The sequence below is a fragment of the Urocampus carinirostris genome, chromosome 3, assembly GCF_059441175.1.
Source record: "Urocampus carinirostris isolate Australia breed hairy pipefish chromosome 3, RoL_Ucar_1.0, whole genome shotgun sequence".
Taxonomy (NCBI): Eukaryota; Metazoa; Chordata; class Actinopteri; order Syngnathiformes; family Syngnathidae; genus Urocampus; species Urocampus carinirostris.
In genome coordinates this window covers 1,147,897-1,161,274 of record NC_142351.1, presented here as the reverse complement: position 1 = coordinate 1,161,274, position 13,378 = coordinate 1,147,897, and the positions used below count along the sequence as shown (strand labels likewise).

General features: G+C 41.6%; 3 protein-coding genes across 3 annotated transcripts in view; 2 read left to right on the top strand and 1 right to left on the bottom strand.

The window, feature by feature from the left end:
* The window catches only part of LOC148368215 (uncharacterized), a 359,448-nt gene that overhangs the window by 110,994 nt on the left and 235,076 nt on the right, over positions 1-13,378 (top strand). The gene's annotated exons all lie outside the window — the stretch shown is intronic.
* Positions 1-13,378, top strand: part of LOC148368220 (uncharacterized) — a 306,344-nt gene that overhangs the window by 125,786 nt on the left and 167,180 nt on the right. The window lies entirely within an intron of this gene.
* The window catches only part of LOC148368227 (uncharacterized), a 66,363-nt gene that overhangs the window by 48,576 nt on the left and 4,409 nt on the right, over positions 1-13,378 (bottom strand). Inside the window, exons 2-3 of the mRNA XM_088329633.1 lie at positions 6,764-7,136; positions 1,829-1,843 (exon numbers count right to left, since the gene is read on the bottom strand). Of these exons, the coding sequence (XP_088185759.1) occupies positions 1,829-1,843; positions 6,764-7,136 (388 nt within the window). The remainder of the gene's footprint in view (positions 1-1,828; positions 1,844-6,763; positions 7,137-13,378) is intronic.

Below are 13,378 nucleotides of genomic sequence, written 5' to 3'. Positions count from 1 at the left end.
CACTCCTCACCTGAGGGACGCTTTGTTCTCAAAAATACACAAAAAGGGTTATTGCAACAACCTGTCTTTGGTGGTTTGGGCAAATATCCCATGTTGGCACGCTATGAAAACAATCTCTGATCATTGAAATGAGTCTCTTATCTTCAATCCGGGTGCATTGATCGGTACTTTTAACCTGTTGCAGCATTTCTTCCACCTTCCTCCTTGCTCACACTGAGTGCTTGTGTCAACAATGTGCTTTATTCTTTCGTTTGATTCCATTTTCTTTGTCCTGTGAATAAAACATAGTTTCATCAAATCAAACTGTGTGCATTATTTTTGGGTTGATGTTATTTTTCTTCTGGACCGATCACTATCCACATCAACGAACTCCAAAATCCATCTTTTAAAGTTGTATTTAAAGTTGCATCCTTCATCATAAATGCTAGACGCGGGCTATTTCAAACGAATTCGTGTCGGAAACTGAGAGCACCGCCTGCTGACCGAATTGGTAACCACCAACTTAGATTTTGAACCAAATAAATATAATTGAAAGCCATAGGGTAATGGGTTGTTATTATGGCCATGAAAGAGTCTGAAATCACGTTACTTTTGCCAGAATCGAAACTTAACTCTGTGTTAAGTCAAGATAAAACAGAAAAGGGACTTGGATTATCATGGACCAAAATAAAATTGACACTGGAAAGCCATATGAACATAAGGAACATGAGGCTTTTATTCCAGTTGCTGCCATGAGCGACACAACATACGCACACCATGTGGTCAGCACCTCCGCCTGTTTTCAACATCGTTGGCAGCGCGCTGGAAACTGCCGACAAAAACGTGACATCGCTCAACATGCCGCACCTCGTGGCGTGGTTGCATCGAAACACGTTGCATCATCGTTTCAAGCTACAATACTTTACTTTAAATGAGTGGTTTTTTATATTTACTTAATTTAGCACAACTTTTATACATTTACTGGACTGTCTCAGAAAATTAGAATATTGTGATAAAGTTCTTTATTTTCTGTAATGCAATTAAAAAAAGAAAAATCATACATTCTGGATTCATTACACATCAACTGAACTATTTCAAGCCTTTTATTATTTGAATATTGCTGAATTTTGCTTACAGCTTGAGAAAACTCAAAAATCCTATCTCAAAATATTAGAATACTTCCTCAGACCAAGTAAAAAAAGAATTTTATAACAGCAAAACTAAATCAAACATTTGAAAATGTCCATTGATGCACTCAGTACTCGGTTGGGAATCCTTTTGCACGGATTACTGCATCAATCCGGCATGGAATGGAGGCAATCAGCCTGTGGCATTGCTGAGGTGTTATTGATGCCCGGGATGCTTCGATAGCGGCCTTCAGCTCATTTGCATTTGTAGGTCTGGTGTCTTTCATCTTCTTCTTAACTATACCCCACACATTCTCGATGGGGTTCAGGTCAGGGGAATGAGCAGGCCAATCAAGGACAGTGATGCCGTGGTCAGTGCACCAGTTACTGGTAGTTTTGGTACTGTGGGCAGGTGCCAGATCATGCCGGAAAATGAAATCCTCATCTCCATAGAGCTTTTCTGCAGATAGAAGCATGTAGTGCTCTAAAATCTCTTGGTACACAGTTGCATTTACTCTGGACTTGATGAAACACAGTGGACCAACACCAGCAGCTGACACGGCTCCCCTAACTATTGCTGACTGTGGGAACTTCACACTGGATTTCAAGCAACTTGGATTTTGCTCCTCTCCAGCCTTTCTCCAGACTCTGGCGCCTTGACTTCCAAAGGAAATGGAAAACTTGCTTTCGTCTGAAAAGAGGACTTTGGACCACTCTGCAACTGTCCAGTGCTTCTTCTCCGTAGCCCAAGTCAGACCCTTCTTCCGTTGTCTTGAGTTCAGAAGTGGCTTGACCATGGGAATACGGCTATTATAGCCCATTTCCCGGACACGTCTGTGAACTGTGGCTTTTGATACCTGGACTCCAGCTTCAGCCCACTGTCTTCGAAGCTCCCCCAAATTCTGGAAGCGGCTCTTCTTCACAATTTTGTTAAGGCTACGGTCATCTCTCTTGGTTGTGCAGCGTTTCCGGCCACATTTTTTCCTTCTGACAGACTTTTCGTGGATATGCCTTGAAACTGCATTCTGTGAACAGCCTGCTCTTTGAGAAATTTCTTTTTGTGTCTTACCCTCCTGATGGAGGGTTTCAATGATGGTCCTCTGGACAGCAGTCTTCCCCATACTTGAACCAAGCTGAGTGTTTTTAATGCTCAGGAAACCCTCGCAAGGTGTTTCGAGTTATTTAGATGATTCAGGTGATGAGTTGAATAGCCTACTTGTATACTTTTTCATGATATTCTAATATTTTGACATAGGATTTTTGAGTTTTCTTAAGCTGTAAGCCAAATTCAGCAATATTAAAATAATAAAAGGCTTAAAATAGTTCAGTTGATGTGTCATGAATCCAGAATGTATGACATTTTTGTTTTTTTAATTGCATTACAGAAAATAAAGAACTTTATCACAATATTCTAATTTTCTGAGACAGTATAGCAGGGGTGGCCAACCCGTGGCTCTCGAGCCGCAAGCGGCTCTTGAACTCGTTTCATGCGGCTCTTTAGGAGCTGTTATAAACTGGTTTAATGCGGCTCTTTCGAAGCTGTAACATGACATGCATCAAGAATGTTTAGCCGGCACTGTAATTTGCCTTCCCAACAGCTAGATGACACTCCGATAATGAATGTTTGTTTTAGTGACGTAAAACCAGCGACGAGAAAATATTTGTTTGACAAAATGTATTGTAGTCAATTTATGTAAAATTACCTCTTGAAACGGCAGGTAAAGAGGCACAGCCAAACTAAAATATGAAGAAGAACACAGGACGTTTTTGTCAGAATGGGAGAGTTTATATTATTTTATTGAACGTAATGACAAGCCTATCTGCCTTATACGTAACGCGGCATTAGCACATTTCAAAGCTTCAAATCAGTGTCAATTCAGCGCACTCCACCCTAACATCGAACAGGAATTTCCAAAAGGGACTGAACTTAGTAAGAAAAATTGTTGACTACGAAAAGCAAAGCAGAAAAACAGTTGCATTTCTTTCAAAAAAAAATTTGAAACACTCTGAGACCGTAACGCTTGCTTCGTATCAGTTAGCTTGGAACATAGCACGGGCTAAAAAGCTATACAACAAAAGAGAATTCATTAAAAAGCGTCATTGACGCCTTTGAAATCTTGGTTCCTGTAGACAACAAACTAAAACAGAGCAAATCAGATGTTCAACTGTCTCGCCACAGTATGGAACGAAGAATATCCGATATTAATGCAGCTGTTGAATAACAGTTGCACACTGACATGTGTTGTGCCCTTTTCCGACTCCTATGCAAATTCCTCCCCCCCTCCGATTTTAAATGAAAAAAACAACAACAATTTGTTTACACCGCGGGATCCAATGCAACCAGGGTTTCATTCACAATAAAAAAAGACATTACATACGGATATTATAGTAAATCAAATAAATATTATTTGTGTACAATTAGTTGTGATTGCGGAAAGCATAGCGTACGGTGACTTTTCCATCCGCGTTAACAAACGCATTTTGTAAAATACGATCGCGCTTTATTGTTTAAATAAACGCGTTATATAGACTTGGATCTCCCAATTATTATAATTAGCTCGCTTTATTTTGTTTTAAAGCGTATTATATAGAATACGATCGCTTTTGTCGGAAGCGTACATTGACGTTGGTGACATTTTCATCCGCGTTAAAAAACGCAATTTGTAGAATAAAATCACGCTTTATTGTTTAAATAAACACGTTATATAGACTAGTATCTCCCAATTATTATAATTAGCTTGCTTTATTGTTGTTTTAATATGCGTTTTATATAGAATACGATCAGGGGGAGAGGAATTTGCATAGGAGTCGGAAAAGGGCACAACACCTGTTGTGCCAACTGCAAGAGCTACGGATGGAGCGCCAGCCATCATCGGATCAATGATCGGGCTTGTGGGACTGTACAAAGCTGATCCAACATTTCCAGACTCTTGAGATTTCCACTGCATCATCCACAGGGAGCGACTCGTGTCTAAATCACTCAAATTTGACAACGTCAAGAAGCCTGTGATGGAAATCGTCAACTTCATCTGCACACATGCGCTTAACCGGAGGATATTCAGGAATATCATCGCCGAACTGGACCAAGGACTTCCAGGTGACCTGCCGCTGCACTGCACTGTGAGGTGGCTGTCAAAAAGCCAAGTACTATCTCGCCTCTTTGAGCTTTTGGATCCAGTGAAACTGTTCATGGAAGAGAAGGACAAGGACTATCCCAAGCTCTCAGACCTCAAGTCGATAATGGATCTGGAACAGTGCTCACAATGCTAACTGTTGAAAATTATTGAAATTATCATGTTGGTGTGGTTATTTTCATCAGATCTACTCGAGTAGAGATTTGTGTATGCGTGCGTACGTGAATAAAGGATGTTTATGTGTATAATGTGGCTTTTTAGTAACAAAGAAAAAAAATAATCAACTCGCCCCCGTTAACAACTATGATGTGGCTCTTTGTAGTAACACAGACGAAAAATTGGCTCTTAGTCGCTGAATGGTTGGCCAGCCCTGCCGTAGAGGATGCAGAACAGCTGGCACAAGACCGCCAGCATCGGAAAAACCTGGTTCATCTGGTCGGCTCAACGCACAGGGACGGGACCTCCCGACCTTCGCTGGAGCAATAAGTGAAGTGAAGTGCGATGTGGGACGCGGCCGGAAAAATGAACAAAACGTCGATTCATCCATTGTCATCGGCGGGGTCGCGGGGGTGCCGGAGCCCATCCCAGCTGTCTTCGGGCAGGGGGACACCCTGAATCGGTTGCCGGCCAGTGGAAGAGCAACTCACAAAGACAATGGAGTCGATCTATTTTCCATCCATCCTTAAGAACCCGTCCACAATCCCACAATCCTTTCACAACACCTCTCCACTCATTCCTATCGCCAAAGAGAGCTCTAGCTTCCACTAGATTTAGACCTCTTTCCTCCATCCATCCACGTCAATGGCGGCCTTCTTCTCGGTCTCCTTCCATTGACTTCTGCTCTGTAGATCCTCTCCAACATTTGCTCCTCATCCATCCTATCCATGTGTCCAAAGCAACCGAATACTCTCTTATCCACACGCTGGCTCAGTTCATAACATTTCGGTTTCACGTTGTCTTACCATGTGGTCATGGTGATTTCCAGTTCCAGTCTCAAATTTATTTTGGTCCAGGATAATCCAAGTCCCTTTTCTGTTTTATCTTGACTTGAGTTAAGTTTCGATTCTGGCAAAAGTCATCACTCGTAAAGTGATTTCTGACTCCTTGATGGACAAAATAGCAACACATTGCCATATGGCTTTCAATGATATTTATTTGGTTCATAATCTTACCGATTCAGTCAGCAGGCGGTGCTCTTGGTTTCCGACACAAATTCGTTTGAAATAGCCTGTGTCTAGCGTTTGTCATGAAGGGTCCAACTTTAAACAAAATGTATATTCAACTTTAATCGATCGATTTTGGAGTTTGTTGATATGGATAATGATTGATCGGTCCAGAAGAAACAATAACATCGACCCAAAAAATAATGCAGACAGTTTGATTTTATGAAACTACGTTTTATTCACATGACAAAGAAAATGGAATCAAACGAAAGAATAAAACACATTGTTGACACAAGCACTCAGGGTTGGAAGGTGGAAGAAATGATGCAACAGGTTAACAGTAATGATCAATGCTCCCGGTTTTAAGATAATAAACCCATTTCAATGACATGGAATTGTTTTCATAGCGTGCCAACATGAGATATTTGCCCAAACCACCAAAGACAGGTTGATGCATGACCATTCTTGTGTATTTTTGAGAACAAAAAAGTCCCTCAGGGGAGGAGTGTGTGAGAAGCAGCACATGGACAAGCAGGAAGATGAAGAAATAAAGCTTCCTATCTCTTTTGGCGGCGGACATCACGGGGATTGTTCTCATCCGGACGTCAGGGACGGAGAGAACCACAAGCTCTCCAAGCTTTGGGGCTCTGGTGAGAACAGGCCCCAACCCTGGGGATCTAGGTCGGCCATCTTGTTGTTATGATAATTATAATTATCGATAAAAGGCAAAATTTTATGGGGACAAGAGATAAAATAGATCATCTATCAAGAAACATGACACATATGCAGATCATGAATCTTTTGAATCCATTTGAAGACTTTGGGGTCACAAATCTTTATGATACAACTGGAGAGTCTGCTCACTTCCTGTGAGTGAATGAATGTGGCTTTTTTGACGTGGTAGCAGTCAGTGGTTGAAAAAAGGGGAGGGCAAATGGTTTTGTGGCTGTTATTTTCCTATAGACGACCTGTATGATACTTAGCCAATTGAATGTTTTACAACTCTTAGTGATTTTTGACCACAAACTGAGCAGGCAAAAATCTTCTCGCCAGTGTGGGTTCTTGTGTGTCATTTCTACTGTCCAATAATAGTCTGAAATATTGTCTTTGAAATATAGTGTAATAACCTGGGAAGCCCTTTGAGACACTTGATTAAGGGCTATACAAATAAAAATGACTTGACAATACTGGATATTTTTTTTTACCACAATGTCACCAGGTCAAATCAAAGGCTTCTCTTCAGTGTGGGTTAATGTGTGTCTTTTTAAGTTCCGACTTGAAGTGAATCTTTGACCGCAAACAGAGCAAGAAAAAGGCTTCTCCCCAGTGTGGGTTAATGTGTGTGTTTTTAAGTTCTGACTTGAAGTGAATCTTTGACCGCAAACTGAGCAAGAAAAAGGCTTCTCCCCAGTGTGGATTAGTGCGTGTGTTTTCAAGTGTCCATTTAGGGTGAATCTTTTACCGCAAATTGAACAAGAAAAAGGCTTCTCGCCAGTGTGGGTTAATGTGTGTGTTTTTAAGTTCTGACTTGAATTGAATCTTTTACCGCAAACAGAGCAGGAAAAAGGCTTCTCGCCAGTGTGGGTTCTGGTGTGCATTTTTAAGCTCCCATTTTGGGTGAATTTTTTACCACAAATTGAGCAGGAAAAAGGCTTCTCAGAGTGGGTTCGGGTGTGCATTTTTAAGCTCCCATTTTGGGTGAATTTTTTACCACAAATTGAGCAAGAAAAAGGCTTCTCGCCAGCGTGGAATTTCATTTGCAACTTCATATAAGACTTGCTTCGAAACGTTTTTCCGCACTGGGAACATGTGTCACCACCTTCCGACTGAGAGTTGTCCTCATCCGTTTGTACTTGTTGACGGGAGTTGATGCTTCCTGGCTCCTGCCAACTTTGATGTTCAGGTTGACCTTGATCTTCGACGGTTGAACGGACCCCGGTCACTCGCAAGACTGAAACATCGTCCTCCTCCTCAACAGGCTCCCCATCTTCCGTCTCTTGCTTAACATGATAAGGCTTCAGATCCTCCTCCACCTCCTTTTCATTTTTAACAGCAGGCAACTCTGGTTCCAGCCGCGCAGTCGGAAGATATTCTTGGCTGACGTCTGCAAGACACAAGTCACATTTATTTGTATTGCCCTCAACTCGATCACTGCCGTAACAATTATGGAAGCATTGTCCCCGAGTGCCGAAACGTAGAAAAAAATTCTAAAGGCTAAGGCGCGGCTGATCAGTAAGTATTAGGCCTCTGGGAATTGAATGACCACTAGGTTTTGTTCGGATCGTCTTGTCAATTGTTCCAAAGTTTGACTCCGCACGCAGACACACACACACTTTTCCTGGCGGTTCTCACCTTTGGGATGATGAGTTCACGACAGCCGCTCAAGTTATCATTTTCCTCTTTCCGAATGAATCATTTATGGATGTTTTCTGGCACTATGTTTTTGTTGACCTCAAATAGCAGTTGTGAAGTGAAAAATTGGACTAAATTATCCAATTTGAATCATTTGGACATTTGGAGTATGATCCCGATATCTTACCCTGCGTATGGTTCTAATCGCAGGTTTTTGGAGGATAACTTTTGTGAACTTTTGCAATGATTGCCCCAAATTTCTGCGCAATATTTTATGTATGACAGAACGAGGGAACAATATCATAAATACCATGCATGATTGTTTAAAACGAATTTGGCTTTATCAATAACTGAGATGCTTTTAGATACTTTCGTTTGTATGTGTCTGTTGTGCATTTTCCAACTTCATTTCTTGTCTATTATGACCCCTAAAAACTTAATTTCTGATACAATAGCCTAGATGGTAAGGCGCCCGCTTTGAGACTGGGAGTTCTGGGTTCGTGCCCAGGCCGAGTCATTCCTAAGACTAAAAAAGTGGTCGGCGGCGCCCTCTGTTGGCTGCGGCTGCATCGGCCCGCTAAAACGGGTCAGGTGCAATCGACATTTCGTTCTGTGTACATTGGTACACAGAATGAAAATACAAGGAAATTATTATTATTATTATTATTATTATTATTGCAACATCATCCATTTTGACTTCTAAATCTTGATTTGCCTTGCAATTAACAAAAAATATGACTTTGGTTTTATTTCAATTTAAAGATCATTTATTTGTATCCATCCATTCTTTTAGGTGAATGACTTCAAGATCATTCAAGTTATCAAATCAATATAATTATCATTGGCATAGAAAATGTTAGTGTCGTCGGCAAATATTATTCATCTTTATACTTTTGAAACATGAGAAATATCAATAACATATAAATTAAATACATTTGGACCCAGGATAGAACCCTGTGGTACTCCACAACAGATGTCCAAGTATTCAGAGGACAACTCTCCCATTTTCACATATTGCTTCCTCCCCGTCAAATCACTTGGAATCTATTGCAAAGCCACGCCATATCTTTCCAGTTTTTTTTTAATAGTACATTATGATTATTGGTATCCAATGCTTTTCAAGTCAACAAATACCCCGACTGCGCATCTTGATTTGTGTTTTCGTTTCCTGTTGACAAACCTCACTATGGTAACTTTAGGGTGGTTCTAACCTCTTGACAATGGATGGCATGCTTCGATGGATATCCCTTGTGAATTTCCCTTCGGGGATGAATAAAGTATCTATCCATCTATCTATCTATCTATATGACTCCTAAGAGCAATGAGCTGTTGCTCAGCAGATTCTTGATCGGCATTCTTTGCAATAATTGTATCGGCCACAGGCTCGGCATAGCTCCGAGGTTTGATGTGCGGACCGGTGATGATAAGAAATCTGTGCTTTCTCCTTCCGAACCCATAGAAGCCAAAATCGCAGCGCACATTAGCGGCTACGTTAGCTTCACGTGAATTGCGCCGTCTCGAAACAAAGTTTGCAGACAGCTTCTTCAGTATTTTGAGAGGTGCCCCTAGGGTTGCACGATTTTGGGGAAAAAAAGCAGAGCGGAACCTCGGTTTTCGAACGCCTTCTTGGTTCGAACAAATCGGAGTAAAAACAAAAATTGAAAAATTCTCGCTTCGATGTTCGGTCAAAAAAATCGGAGGGCGTACGCTAGGGTGCCATGCTGAGCGGCGTACGGGTGTAGATGGCTCTTTCCCTGACTGACTGTTATCACGTGCGGACGTGCTTCCTGTTGCTTTCGCTTTTAATATGGGGGTAGGAAGTCTTTTAGCTCCTAATTTTGCCTCCCAAGAAAGTCAGTGCAAGCGGGAGAGTTGCTACAGGTGAAAAAAGAAAAGTAGTTCGTAAAACGATTGCATTTAAGAAAGAAATAATAGCAAAACATGAAGGAGGTGTGCGAGTGTCTGATCTTGCCTGGGCCTTCTGCTGACCACCACAAAGGTAAGAAATCCTATCCCTGATTCTTTTCTTTATCCTTTTTTTTATTATTTTGACACGTTCATGTTAGCGTCATCTTTCGTACGGAAGTTTACGATAGCGCGAATGTACGATGAGCCTGGTTTAGCTTCATTTTTCCGTTAAACATTCAAGGTAACCATTCGGGGTATCGGAACGGATGAAAACGATTCACATTATTTTTAATGGAAAAAAAGATCACGGTGATCGAACAGGGTTCTGGACCGGATGATGGTCGAGAACCGAGGTTCCACTGTAGTTGCCATTCCTCAGACCGGAATTGCAATTTGGGGGCGATTTTTGATTTGAAAAGAAAAGTGCATTTTCTGCGCTAGTTTTTTTTTTTTCAGGGAAAACAAACATTGTGAAGTGTAAATATGACTCGAGTTGACGTACTTAGAGATAGAGAGTTACGAAATAGAACTATAGATGTAAAAATCAAAACAGAACTGCAGTTGGATAGTCTTTCTTGTCACGATACAAAAAGACAACGAAATCGGAGGGTTATTGCTTTCAGCTTAAATAAACAATGAAGAGACCGGCAAGCTGCACGCTGCCGTCGGGTCCCCGCGACTTCTGCGACGTCTTTGTGATGATCGAAATGAGAAAGTCGACGTCAATTTCTAGACAATTCGGTCGAGGGGTGAGAAAATAGACGGTGATCGCCGATGATAAAAAGATTTGTGAATGTAAAAATTTTCACCCTTAGGCAAATATGTCTTCTTCGAAACAGCCCTAGCGCACGTGACCGATTTAAAAATAAGGTACGTATTTTGAAAGAACGAGCGAGACAGAAGCCCGGACCTTTTTCCAAAGGAAAGTACGGTTGACGGCCAAATACGAGATGTCGAATGTTGTGGAAAGTACCGTATTTTCTGCACTTTAAGGCGCAGCTAAAAGTCTTCATTTTTTTTAAAAGCTGACCATGCGCCTTATAATACAGTGCGCCTTGTATATGGATCTATATTAAGTCGCAAAGTCTCGCAACTAAAGCAAGCAGCCGCCGACTCGATTTTCCCCCGAACGTGGAATCGTCCGCAGTGTATGCTGGGATTTATATACCGGCGTTTCATTGGCTAACCAATGTGTCAATCATCATTTGAATCGATCGCTATTGGCTAAAGTTATTTGAAGGTCAAGAGGCAGGTCTTTTTTATCATTTACAGGCTGCCATTGGCTTAAACGGCGAAACAAAGCCTGCAATTGGCCGAAAAAGATGAATGCGTATAGCACGTGGTTTGACAGCATACAGAAAGCATTTTTTTACTATTTTGTATTTGTAAATATTTTATTCTCCTGGATTTACTAAACTCACGGATATAAGAGGACTACGGCTGCACATTATTATGATCACAACGACTTCTGCGTTTCTCAGTAAAAGCGAATTAGAAGAGCCAGTTTACTAAATAGAGTTGTCCTCTTGAGCCGCTTCTTCATTTATTGCATGAACTATAGAGTCAGACTGCCAAGACAACAATTGCAACAATTTCAAGCACTTCACCCAAATCTGACCCCGAAACCAGTACATTAAATTTCAAGCATTTTCAAGGCTTTCAAGCACTCGAATGAACCCTGCATACCGTTACATAAAAATGGCCGCTATAGTATTTACTAATACGCCCAAAGATTCAAGTCAAGTCCCATTTCTTTCTGACGCCCTGAATCAAAAAAATGTCTCAAAGGACTGCACAGGATTACAATGACACGTCACCTGATCTGAAACCGACATCCGTGCAAGGAAAAACTCAAAACCTCAGCGCGAAGAAATGAAATGTTGTTTATTCGTTTATTTATTTTTCCTTTCTTTTATATTTCCCCCTTTGTTTCTTTTTGTCCTGGTTGTTTTCATTTTCCTAGCACGATGTTACAAAAGAATTGGTAAAGTAGGGACAAAGCAAGAAAACCAACTCGGATGAGTTTGGATGCTACTTTGTACCAGATGCTGCTAAACTTCATTTGATTTCCTGCACTTTTAGTATTCGCTGGAGGTGAAAAACGAGTCGTTTACTGTAAAAGGCTGAAAGAGTTGTACAGCAGAACCTCGGTTTTTTACGTAAGCTAACCCAGGCTAATTGTACGTTCGCGCTATCGTAATTTTCCGCACGAAAGATGACGCTAACGTGAACGTGTCAAAATAAAAAGAGAATTATTATTAAGAATTATGAATAGGATTTCTTACCTTAGTGGTGGTCAGCAGAAGGCGCAGGTGGACGGCGGGGAGAGGAAAATCATCAAAAGTTTTTCAACCTCTACCAAAACTTGCGGCCGTTTGCTTGCATATAGCGCTCACTCCCTGAGCCGCATCACTCGATTTCACAGCCTCCTTAATCTTGACTTCCATACTGATCGTAGATTTAGCCACGCTGTAATTACTAGCAAGATCGGAAACTCGCACGCCTCTTTCATATTTAGCTATTATGTCTTTCTTCGAGGCAATAGTTGTACGGACGACTTTTCTTTTTTCACCTGTCCCGCTTGCGCCGACCTTCTTCGGAGGCATAATTAGGGGGCTCAAACACTCCGTTCACCGATATTAAAAGCCAAAAGAAGCAAGTGCGCACGTGATTAACAGTTGGTCACGAGGGGTGGGGGCCATCTACACCCGTACACCGCTCAGCATCGCACTCTAGCGTACGCACTTAGGCATTACAGGCGTTCGAACTCCGAATTTTTGACCGAACAGCGAAGCAAGAAATTCTCTACATTTTTGGTCGGACTCCGATTTGTTCCAACTGAAAGTTGTTCGAAAACCAAGGTTCCATTGTATTTGAATTTCAAATCACTATTCGTTCTTTCTTTTAAATCACTCATTTTTTAAGTTTGGGAAGCATTGTCACTGTAGCAGAAGCCAAAATGACGAACCTTCCCCGAGCTGGTTGGAAAAAGCGTCAGGTCCTTGACGTTCTCGCTCGGTCTCCTCTTTGGATCGACGAAGCTTCTCTTGAAAAGCTTCTTCTTCCCAACTGGAGCACATTTATCCAGTTTTCAACGTAAAAACGCTACAACTCGGCAGTAAAAAGGACCACAAAGCGATACTTGTGTCGAGTTGACGTCGTTTCAAGTCGACTAGAGGAATTTCTCGACATTTTCTTTTACGGCAGCCATGACACCTTCTCCCTCCAAACCCCGCCGCAATGGATTGTGGGTACACGTGGCACGGATCACACGCTGCGTTCTAGAGAATGGGTGTTTCGGGAGATCCTACCAGATACGACCGAAAAGCGTCTCAAAAATGTAGGAAGTCGGGGTTTTTAAACCCTCAACTGGGGAAATATGATAAGAAAGACACTCGAGGTGGGAGGTTCCAGGTGCAAAGTTGGGTTACATAGCCTTTTTCCTGGTTGGAGGTTGGAAAACTCAGTTGTCGTCTTTTCGGGAACGCAGCAACAGAAAACACATAGAAGACGAGATAGGTCGGCGACAAAATAACTCGATTCGTCCGGTGAACGACTATGTTAAGGCAACATTTGTAAAAAAGGAAATTATAAAAAGCTAAAAAGAAAAAGCAGTAACGGGTGTATTCATCACTTTTGTTCTGTTGAAATTCCTGCTGAAATATTTTTGTCTCGTTTGTGTTTAAGTGTCCTGCAATGACGAGTCCAACAGTGC